The following is a 12,088-nucleotide window of genomic DNA, read 5'->3' on the forward strand; positions in this document are numbered from 1 at the left end:
CAAAAGAAATTCATTCGTTTTTCACATTTATACAAGTACAATTGAAATTTTTCATCTGGTTAAAAAGTAAATTAATTTTTTGAAGAAATTATGTATTAAAAATGTTTTTGAAAAGGATTTTTGAAGCAATCGTGTTGGATATTTTTAAAAGAGTATAAATAAATTTTAAAAAAGATAAAGGATTGTAAATGAAAAACGAAAACAAAGAAATAAATAGACAATTATGAAAGCGCGCCTCAAATTGGTTTTCACTCAAAAAAAAATCAATTCTTTTCTGAATTGAAAATAAATCCTATTGTTTCTCAAAAAAGACAAAACATTATGATTATTATTAAGCAGCTAAACAGGAACTTAAAATAAAACGAAAAAAAGATAATGGATAGTTATTTTAACAAGCATTTGTAATATGAATTATAAAAGAAACGAAATAACTCTTTGAAAAGAGAAGAGGAGTACAAAATATTCAATTTCTACATACACAAATCTCTATAAAAAGCAAAAGAAATAAGAAAAAGAAAAAGAAAAAGAAAAAGAAAATAAATTCTCGTTACTAAAATACTTTAACTCAAATAAATTGATTATTAATTTTAAATATATCTTTGAAATAAACAGAAATGCAAGTGCTCTTCAAGTAAGATATTCTGTAAGGTTCTCTTCCATCATACTCTTCATTTCTTCTATGTACTCTTGATTAGGTTTTGTTCTCTTTCTCTTTTTGAGTGAATCATTGAAAACTGTTGAAAGGTTCTTCTGAACTTTCCTTCCACATGGCCAATTGATATTCAAAATACTCTCAAATATTGATAAAACATTGCCAAAATATCCCAAATACACAAAAGTTCCGCCAAGCGACGTTAAAAGCATTGTCCAAGTAACCTTCATTGAATGACGCGTAAGTGCAACTGTTTTATCCAGCTTTAATTGTATGTTAATTCCTAATCCCACAGAATAAGATATCTGCATGTTATCAGCAAGAGAGCCAACATCGTAAGAAATGTAGTTTACAAGATGACCCTTTGAAACGGAAGGAACAGAACTTATCTCATTTCGATAAATTGTAGGGATTAATTCAATCGTTATGTTTGTTGGGCTCAACCCACTAAATGCGTGATCTGTGTCACTCACAAACACATATTCAGTGGAAGAGGATGTCGTGCCTGGGCCAAACTTCAACTCGTGTTGCACAGGCACGGCCGAATCAACGGACGCAAATACTTTCAAGGCTCTGCATGAATCTCTTCTGTCTTGTGACCTCATCGAAAAAAACTGAACATAAGAATTCTTAATGGGGAATTCCAAATTATTAGCTTCGAGGATGATCTTGCAATGATGGGTAGGTAAAAAATAACGATTTGTCGAGGGACTTTGTGAGCAAATTGGATTCATTGAATGCTTGTTAGTGGGATAAACACCTAAGCAATGATACGCAAAGTATGAATGAAAATTTAAAGATACATGTGAAAATGTATAGTTTTATGATTAAGACAAATTTTCAAAAATTCACTTTAAAATCAAAACAAACCAAATGGATCAAAAATTGTTTTCCCAATTCCCATTTTGATAGAGCAGTTCCCTGTTAACTCGCTAGTCGTATTCTCTGGAGGTCCAACACATATCCCAGAATAATCCATCAAAGATAGCTCGATCAATATTTTTCTATTTTTAAAGGTTGTCAAATTGGCTTCTTTCTCCATTGACGCATCGACTATTGCTTTAACTTCATTTGTATTCAAAAATGCAAAGGTTAGCACAACAAGCAGAGCAGCACCACACACGAAAAATAGTGCAATTACTGAAATAAATCCCCCTAATGTTGTTTTTTTAATTTGCTTGACCGAAGCGTGTGTAACCGGATCAAGTGAATCAGAATATTTATCAGAAAATCTGTCTAATTTATACACATGGGATCTTGTTGGTAAACAAAGAAGAAATAGTGCAACAGCAAAACCAATAATTGCAAAACCAACATACAGCCCAATCATAAGATAATTTTCTATTCGAACAGGTGTGCGAAATGGCATAGGTTGCGAAATTTTCATTGGATCTGCTGTTGGAATCGTATTATTAGATGTGGCCGAACCAATTGGGCAATACTGCTCTTTTGTGCACAAATGAAAATCATTATCAATTGCTCCATCAGAGTCAATATATGCCCCTCCAAAAATACATTCGCATGCATGTTCCATTCCTCCTATACTATTCCCTCTTGTTCCCTTCGGGCATTTAATGCATTCCTTGACGCCATATTCATTTGAATATGAACCCTTTGGGCAATCAATACATTCCCTATTATCGTTCTCATATGAACCTGGAGAACAAGGAAAAATGTCTTCATGAAGGTTTATTATACGAAATGTATCCAACGCTGAAGGCAACACTGTTCTTCCTTTGTTTATTTGTCTTCCTCCAAAGCATACGATGCTTCGATGATATACAGTGCATCCTGCCTCAACCAAATTGATATGCATTTCATTTGTCAGCCCTGTTCCATCATCTTCTATGACAGTTGCACCACCTGATTGATCAAATTTTATAATCTTTACAGAGTCCTGTGAATAAGTCCTCTTTCTCCCTCCAATCATCAGCACTCTGTCATCGAGCGCTAATGCAACGCCATCTGCATGCTTATATATTTGCAAATAGTCTTCAGATTGACTAAGTTGTAGATTTCTCCAAGTAGCATTAAATTTTAAAAAATCATACATGTTACAATTCTTTTGAGTGTTATCAAGATATTCATTGATTTCTCCAGAATCGTTCAATGGTTGGACTAAATCCTTTAATTCATATCCGATTATTGGAGTTTCCCCGTCGACTCCACCTGTAATAATCATTGTTGGATGTAAAGTTTCGTTGGTGTTTATTGATTCATTGATGATATTAAAATGTTGGCTTTTTTCACAAGAGAAAGAATCTTTAAAAAAAGCATGATTTTTTGTTCCATAATTTTTCGTTGTATTGTGTGAATTAAATCGGCAATGAGCAAGCGCTTCATTTCCATCTTTTGAAATGTTCAAAGGATTTACGTTTTGTATGAGCATATTCATAACAAGTATTACGCTGTCATATGTTCTATTTGTATTATACAATTGCTCCCATCGATCCAATGCAAAGTTAAATGCAAATCCTATTCCACATATTGATCCATCGATTCTTTGACCTCCAACAACATATAAATAATTCATGTAAATTGCGCTTGATGCTCCATACACAGGTTCAGGTATTATATGAGAGCTTCTACCCAATTGTCTCCACTTTTCAGAAGAAAAGCTAAACTCCCACAATTCATTTGATGGCTCGTTTATTCCTGTTAGAGGATTTGGCCCCAAACCTCCGAATAGCAGCAATCTACCATTATCTTCACAGCACGAAGCAAACTCTCTCGCTGGAGGAATCTCTGAACTAACTCTTGGTGAAATTTTACGCCATGACATGCTTCTTAAATCAAAAATGAAAAAATCTCCAAGAATTTCGCCCGTTCTGATATCACGGCCACCGTACACTAAAAATGTCCTGTCATAAAAACTGACAATAGGATTCACTCTTGGAGAAGGAGCAAAATTACTTGTACTAATCAATGTCTGAAAGGGGCTTTTATCATTTATCGCAGATGAAACGGGGTCGAATATTGGTGTAAAATTAGTTTTATTCAATTTAGTTTCCATCCAAGTATTTTCAAGAGCGGCAGAATAAGGATTTGAAGATTTATCAGCATTTGAATCCTTCAAATCACCAAATATTGCAGCAAAACTTTCATAATTACAGATTTTCTTTCTAAATTTCTTTCTTTGCTCGTTTTGACTTTGTGAATATATATTAACTTCTGTTTGATCAAAAGACAAATCTTCTTTCATTACAGCTACTAAATTTGAATTAACGTTATTGTCGTTTCTTCCTCCAAAAATGAAAAGATTTCCTTCTTCGTCCGTTGTGCATCTGCAATCGCAAGTCTGTAACCAATAATTTTCTTTAAATGCAATTTCTTTGTAGCGTGCTGTTTTCTGAAATTTTTCATCACTAACAACTTCACCACAGTCAAGAATAAGTAATGAAGGTGATAATTCAAATACATTATTGGCTCGATGACCGCTAAAAATATATGAGTATGCTTTGTTCGAACTGATAAATGTGGCATGTCCAAAATTTGTACGAGAGTCTGGAATGTTACTTTCATTTCCATTTATATCTGTTAATTTCACCGCTTCCCATGATTGAGGAGAAAATGCATCGATCTTCACTCTGAATATTTTCAGTTTTGAAACAATATCCTCACCTGTATCTCCACCATAAACGACAGCATATCCATTTGAAACAAGCATTCCTGCTCCGCTGCATGGTTCAGGATCATTCCCTCTCTGATCAATCTTCAATTCAATCCACTGTTTTGTTTGAAGATCAAACTTCCATATATCGTTTAGAAGCCCAGTTGCGCTAGCTCCTCCAAAAATGTACAGATTGCTTCCGCAAACAGCATATGCCATTGAATATCTTGCTTCAGGAATAATTTCACCTTCATCTACTTCTTTCCAAATGCATGTTGAAAAGTCAAATGACCATAATGAATTTGAAATTCCTGTGTTTTGCCATCCACCCCAAATGTAAAAAGTTTCTGCAACTCTGAACTGAGCGCAAAACTTCACCAATGGTTTTTTGCTTTCATTTGGATTTTGAAGTTGTGCAATGAATAATGGATCCATTTTAATTATATATGCATCAGATATTATAATATTATGCAATGTAATTCCTCCATACACAAATAAGCTTGGAACACCATCATTCACGAAATATTGAAAAAATGGTGAATATCTTGGATTAATTTGCGAACCATATGGTGGAAATGTAGTTATTGATTTCACTATTTGTTTTTTAAAAAAGCAATGAAAGGAACCAATGAATGACAATGATAGATAAAACAAAAACATTTCAAAAAAAATAAATAATATATTTTGAAAATTTTATTGAGAATAATAATTATTTGTTTGAAATTCATATCATTTTTCATAACTCAATGAATGTCGAATTATCTTTTATATTTATTTTAAATCACAATTTTTCTTATCTTCTCATTTTTTTTCATTGAAATCAACAAAAAATGAAAAATGTTTCTCTCACTTTTTTAAAAAAGTTATTTAATTGCCTTCCTTCAATATCACATTTCATCAATTTCGTGGATTTTTCATAAATTTTTATTAAACAATGGATGCACAGTGTTGTTCTATTTGAAAAGAATTTTAAGCACTGATTGGGAAAAAAAACACCAGACAAGTTCGCATTCTCAATAACTGTGAAAGGAAAATTTTTGTTAACATTCCTCATTGAAAACCTTATCAAACCAAACACATGTAACATGTTAGAATTCCTTATTCGCATTGACTGAATATTGTGAAAATTTATTTTAATGAAAATATGTTGTTACTTTGAATCGAAAATTTTAGGGATTTCTCTAATTATTTAAACAAATATTCAGTCAAAAGGAATATGAAACTCTTTCATGCAAAGTGAGTTGACTAATTCAAGATTTATTTCGAGGAAATACAGATATAGCACAAAATACCGGACAAGATCGATTTCACAATAACTGTAAGAGGAATGATTCTGTAAATTTTCCTCAAAACATACCTCGTCAATACAAACTCACGTGATATATGAGACTTTCAAAACAACTTTATTTGTGCTCAGAGAAATATATTATGAAAATCCTATTGAAACTCAAAACTCTATTTCTACGAGATTTTAATAATATATTTCTCTGAGCACAAATAAAGCTGAAGTGAAGTCTCGTTAATCAAATGAGTTTGTGTTGATGAGATATATTTTGAAGAAAATTTACAGAATCATTCCTCTTGCAGTTATTGTGAAATCGATCTTGTCCGGTATTTTGTGCGATGTCCGGTATTTTATGCGATATCTGTGAATGAACACTGAAAAGTTAAACCTCCTTTTGAAAAAAATTTTTTTCATAATTATTATCTCAAACATTGTTATTTTTAACAATAATCATGATCTTCACCAAAAAAAAAAATAATTCCTCTCCAAAGCAATTTATCCTATGAAGAATCAATACTCTGAAAAAAGAAACGATTTGGGTAATGATTTTTAAAATAAAAACTTTTTCGGAGTGTTGGTTCATCAAAGGATTAATTGCTTTGGAGAGGAATTATTTATTTTTTTTGTGAAGATCATGATTAATGTTAAAAATAACAATGTTTGAGATTTTAATTATGTAAAAAAATATTTTCAAAAGGGAGGTTTAACTTTTCAGTGTTCATCTATCAATATAGTTAGTGTTAATAATGGTGGACACTTTCAATAACTGTGGACAGTCGCATTATCTCAACAACTGTTGATAGTTGCATTTCGATAATACACTCAACTATTCTCTCATTGAAAGCAAACTTATAAGTCATGCAAAAATGAAACAACTCACTTCCAAGAATAAAAGACTTAACATTTTCAATTCTCGGAGAAACTCGGAGAAATTTAAATCTCATTGTTTCTCCGAAAAGAAAAAATTGTTTTTGGATAATTTCGTTTAATTGGTTTGGTTACATAAACTATTCATGCTAGTTCATATTCATTGAGAGAATAGTTGGGTTTATTGATGAAATGCAACTATCAACGGTTGTTGAAATAATGCGACTGTCCACAGTTATTGAAAGTGTCCACCATTATTAACACTAACTATAATTCAAGTTTATATACAAACCGAAAATTTTGGGGAAAAATATCTCGATTCCAAAACAATCACCCAATTTGAGAAAATCCACAAAAAAACATCTTGTGCAATCATTTTTGTGTAAAATCTTGAATTATTTTTCGTTATAAATTGAATTGAAACATTTCATGAACTGCAGTTCATCTTCAATATAAAAAAAAGATATTCTTTCCCACATAAAATAATAGTGAAACAAAAATATTTTTATAGAAAATGAATTGTTAAAGAAATATTTGAAAATATCTTTCTTTTTTAACTTCAACCTTTAATTTTTTGTAAGTGTTCAATATGATCCAAAAAATTGCTTTTTCCAAGCAAGAATGGCCGAGTGGTCCAAGGCGCTAGTTTCAGGTACTAGTCACTCCGGTGGCGTGGGTTCGAATCCCACTTCTTGCAGATACTTTTTGATTTCATAACTTTAAAACTTCGTTTTTTGATCTTTGCGATAAGGCAATTGGATTATTTCACAATTAAGAGAAGAGTGGAATGTGATAATTGAAATAAAATCAAAAAATTGAGTTCTTTTTTTGATTGATTGGTGAATAAACATTCAGTTTATTGATCTATCAAAATATTTTCTGATATTCACCAAACATTTTTATTAATATCTTAAAAGCGTAATTTCATCATCGAAAAAAAGTCAATGATGATAAAACAGGTTTCACAATTGCATTCATTCAATTGAGTGAAATTGCAAAACAAATATATTTCTTTTCATGATTGAAAAAAAGATATATTTTATATTTCATTTTTGAATTGATGGATGCAATCATTTGTAATATTAGATATGTTCCCTAACATTTGGTTGCTCTTGAATGCTTTTTGAAAACTATTTTAAAACAAAAAACATGATCAAATTATATTAATTTTTCGTACCAAATAAGGAAAAAAACCTTTCAAAAACGAAAAGAAGGAAACACATTTGATTTATCATTCTCGATGCTGTAAACTCTTTCATGAAAAAGGTTTCATGGAAACATTATTCTCAATTTTAAAACCCTAATGTAATAATTGAATTTTTTAAAATATTTCATATGTTCAGCTTTTTGAAAGAAAACAGTTCAAAGAATAAATCTTTTTTTCCCCTTTCCTTTTTCGAAATCACAAATAAAGAAAAGAGAATATTTTCAATTATGAAAAAAAAAAAAAAATAAACGCTATTTTAAATAAATTTTTTCTGTTTATATTAAAAATAATTGAAAAGTGGATAGATATTACATGAAATAACGCAACGTGTAGTGCTATTTAAACATAATGTGTGAATTCAAACAAACAACTTAATAAAAAATAATCAATCAGTCACCATAAAAAAATGAAAAAAAAAAAAAATAAAAAACGATCTTTTAGCAACAGCTTACAATTTCTCCGTGTCTGACAGAGGCTTTCTCTTCCCTTTTTTAGCTCTCCTTTTTTTATTTTTCTTCGTCTTCTTTCTTTTCAATGTACTTTCCTCTGTTTTATTGCTCTTTTTCATCTCATCTGCTTTCACAATTGGCTTAATTTCTACTTTTTTCCCTCTAATCTTCTCAATAAACACACTAAAATCGTTCCGCAACGAACTTATTTTCGACATTCCACTGTTAATAATGCTATCAATTCCCTTGATTCCCACTCCTTTTCCTTCTCCTTCCCCACCATATCTCCTCAAATACACCGCTCTCAGCACCACAAACACACAAACAGCAACCACCAGCACACAAACACTTGCCCCAATAATTTTCGCTATTTTCTTTCTCCTCTCTTCTCTCTGGCTCTCTCTCACAAGCATCGCTTCGTGGCTCCACGACGCTTCAGACGCCACCAACAGTTCATTCAGCTTGTCCTGGTTTGTTTTCCTCCTTCCTTTCCTCTTCTCTTCTTTTGGCTTCGATTTTGGCTTTGGATTCGAATCTGGTTCTGGTTTAATGTTCTTGTTTGCTTCTACTGCAACATTCTCCTTCATTTTCTGTAATTCTTCTTCCTCTTCTTCCTCTTTTTCTTTCTCTTCTTCTTTCTTTTTGCTCGGATCTTTCTTGTCATCTGCTCCAATCTTGACATTTTCAGAAGCCTTCGCCGCATTATTCACAATAACTCCTTTCTTCTCGTTCTCTTTTGTCTTCTTCTTCTTCTTCGGTTTGTTCTCTTTCTCCTTCATTTTCGGCTTCTCTTTTTCCTTTGCCTCTTTCTCTTCATTTTCCTCTTTCTCCACCTCTTTCCCTAAATTCTCTTTGACTTCCTTATTTTTCTGTGCATTTGCAATCCTTTCCATCTCTTTCTTCCTCTTTTTCTTCTTCTCATTCTTCTCTTTCATCGCCTCAATCATCATTTCTGTCTTTTTGATGTCATCCAACACGATTTCTGGCACTTCTGGCAGCTCTTCTTTGCGCTTCACTGCTTTCTTTTCATTGGATTCCCCATTCTCTTTTCCTTTTGCTTTACTCTTTGATTTTTCTTTTTCTTTTTCTTTATTTTTATCTTTCTCTTTCTTTTCAGTTTTTGGCTTTTCTTTTTCTTTCTCCTTTGCAGGTTTCACTTGTTCTTGCTCTTCATCTGCTTTTTCTTCTTTCTCTTTCTTTTCTTTCTCTTCCTTCTCTTCTTCCTTCTCCTTTTCTTCTTCTTCTTCTTCTTTCTTTTCTTTCTCTCCATTCTCCTCACTCTCCTTCTTCTTCTTCTCCTCTCCCTTTTCCTTCTCCTCTTCCTTTTCCTCCTTCTCATCCTTCTCATCTTTCGCCTCATCTTTCCCCTGTATTCCAATCACCACAGACTTCACTGGCGTCTCCAACAAAGGCCCACGAGTCACTTTTGCCCCAGGCGCATACACAAACTTCGACAAAGGAGCAGCTTTGTTCGACGAATTGTTCAGTTTCATTGAAGACTTGACTTCTATTCCTGGTTGTTTCACTGACTTTGCTTCTTCTTCTGTGCCTTTTGCGATATTTGTGCTATTTGTGCTTCGCTTTTCAGCCTCTTCCTTCATCGCCTTCTGCATCGCATCGATCCTTTTCTGCTCTTCCACTTTCTTCCTCACCTCCTCAATGAACTGCATTTTTTTCTCTTTGTCTCTTCTTTTCTGCTCTTCAATTCTTCTTTTCTCTTCCTCTCGCCTCGCTTTCTCCTCCATCTCCAGCTTCCTCCTCTTCTCCTCCAGCACTTTGTCCTCCGCTTCCCTCCTCCTCTTCGCTTCCTCCTCTTTCTTCTTCTTCTCTGCTGTCTCTTTGCTCTCCTTCTCCTTCTGCATCTTCGCCTTCTGCTGCTGCTCTGTTCGTGCACTCTTCGCTTTTCCATCGTTGATCGCAACCAAATCGCCTGGAAGTGCCACACTTTCAATCGGCGCACGATTCTTCGGCAGAACTGGCTTTGTGTGGGGGATGGGCGGAACAAGCTCTTCAAAAGAGGAAGAGGAGGAGGAAGAAGAAGAGGTGGAAGATGAGGAGGAGGAGGAAGAAGAAGAATAAGAGGCAGACGATGAAGTGGTTGTGGAGTGTGACGAGGAAGAATCAGACGCTGCTGAAGTGATGTCTGAAGGCAGGAAAGCAGACAAGGGCACATTGCGAGAGCTGGAAGAAAGGGAAGGTTTGGCAGGAGCCAGAGAAGAGGCAGGAAGAAAGCGAGGAACATTCTCTTGTGATGAAAGCACAGCAGTCGCAGTGTGTGTCTTTTGGGTGGCATTAGATGAGCGGGAGGTTGCTGAGACAGAAGAGCTGTATTCTGATTGGAACGAGGGCTGTGTGCTCTTTGTGCTCTTTGATAAGCTGCCGGCTGTCTGTGCCATTGAAGTTGATGCTGCTGCTGCTGATGGTGTTGTTGTTGATAACACATTTGTGCTTTTCTTCTTCTTCTTCGCTGCAATCTCCGAAGGCTCCAGGCCGAAGACGACTTCCCCGTCAAAGATGTCCATGATCCCATCGACTCTGTCTTCCGCTTTCGACGAATGAGCTGCGTGCTCGTGCCGCTTGGCTTTGTCTTTCTCCTTTTCTTTCTCGCTCCTCCTCCTCCTCCTCCTCGGTGACTCATACGATTCGCTCTCTTCAGAAGAATATGAAGAAGACACAGATTTCCTTCTGCTTCGGCGGACATTTTCTCGGCTGGAATGCTTTGAAACCCGCTCTCTTCTCTCTCTCTCTCGTTTTCGATGCTCTTTCTCTTTCTCTTTCTCTCTTTGTCTTTCCCTTTCTCTTTCCTTTTCTCTTTTTGTCAATGAAACATGATGATCCTTCCTGGTAGAAGAAGACGAAGAAGAAGAAGCATGTTTACTTCTTTTGTATCGATGCCTCAGCCTTGAATCATCTGTGGAATCTTCTTCTTCTTCTTCTTCCTCTTCTTCTTCTTCTTCTTCCTCCTCCTCCTCCTCCTCCTCCTCCTCCTCTTCTTCTTCTTCTTCTTCTTCCTCTTCTTCCTCCTCTTCCTCCTCTTCCTCTTCCTCTTCTTCCTCTTCTTCCTCTTCATCCTCCCATTCAGATTCTTCTTCTTCTTTCTTTTCATCATTTTTATTGCTTTTCTTTTTCAGTTCAATGGCTTGTCGCCTTTCTTTAAGTATTTGCACCAGTAAGCGTGAAGATATTTCCTTTTTGGAAGATGAAGGCTCTTTAGCTGAAGATGATTTCTGTGCAGCCTGCACTTTCTTAATGGTTGTTGATTCAGAATTTTTTGTCGATTCTTTTTCTGCCAAATGATCTTTTTTATCATCCGTTTGTGCAGTTTCTTTTTGTTGCTGAGAACGTTGATATTGTTGCATTTGTTGAAATTGTTGCTGAGGATAGTATTGTTGTGCTGGATATTGCTGTGGATAAGCAATTTGCATCATCATCGATTGTGAAGCTCCTACAGACGATGCGCCTGATGCTGAATATGAAGAATATAGTGAATTCGTAACACCAGATGCACCTTGCGGTAAAAGATGAGCAGGTTGACTAACATATGCAGATGGAGTTTGAGTGGATGAAAACCCTCCAGAAGCAGGTGGATACGCATATGGATAATAAGGATATTGTTGGCGATATGAATCAGCTGGTGGATAAGATTGGCCCATTGGGATTGATGGAACTGAAGTTGAAGGATAAAAACCATGTTGAATCATTGGAACTTGTTGAGTTTGAGGTGTCTGCTGCGTTTGAACCATAGTACGTGAAGTATTTTCACCATCATATTTAAGTGAACCTTTAACTTTTTCTTGTTTTGAATATTTATCGCGATTATCATATTTTTTTGTGCTGTGGATCTTTGAAGGAGGATTCATCGAAATAAAATCTGGAGAATCGGGAAATGGTGGAGGAGATACAGTTGGAGGAGTCGGAGGCGTAAATTTATAAGCTCCTGAGTCATTTTCTGACATATTCTCCTTTTTGTTGGTGTTAAAATATAGTACAGATGAGATCAAGTCGGATCAAAATAGGA

At 34.7% G+C, this 12,088-nt stretch overlaps 2 protein-coding genes across 2 annotated transcripts; both read right to left on the reverse strand.

Annotated features, from left to right (window-relative positions):
• Positions 1-117: 117 nt before the first annotated feature.
• Positions 118-4,937, reverse strand: MONOS_1947 (uncharacterized protein). Its single transcript, XM_067871832.1, has 2 exons — positions 1,523-4,937; positions 118-1,412 (listed from the first exon to the last, which is right to left on the reverse strand). The coding sequence occupies exons 1-2, from the start codon at positions 4,920-4,922 to the stop codon at positions 628-630; spliced, it is 4,185 nt and encodes a 1,394-aa protein (XP_067735651.1). The 5' UTR covers positions 4,923-4,937; the 3' UTR covers positions 118-627.
• Positions 4,938-7,875: 2,938 nt separating this feature from the next.
• MONOS_1948 (uncharacterized protein) lies at positions 7,876-12,026 on the reverse strand (the record flags this gene model as incomplete). The annotated part of the gene is made up of 2 exons (XM_067871833.1): positions 7,876-11,039; positions 11,238-12,026. 2 exons carry the CDS (start codon positions 12,024-12,026, stop codon positions 8,070-8,072), a joined length of 3,759 nt encoding a protein of 1,252 aa, XP_067735652.1. The 3' UTR covers positions 7,876-8,069.
• Positions 12,027-12,088: the final 62 nt, after the last annotated feature.

The sequence above is a fragment of the Monocercomonoides exilis genome (assembly GCF_001643675.1).
Source record: "Monocercomonoides exilis strain PA203 chromosome Unknown scaffold2-2631571, whole genome shotgun sequence".
Taxonomy (NCBI): Eukaryota; Preaxostyla; order Oxymonadida; family Polymastigidae; genus Monocercomonoides; species Monocercomonoides exilis.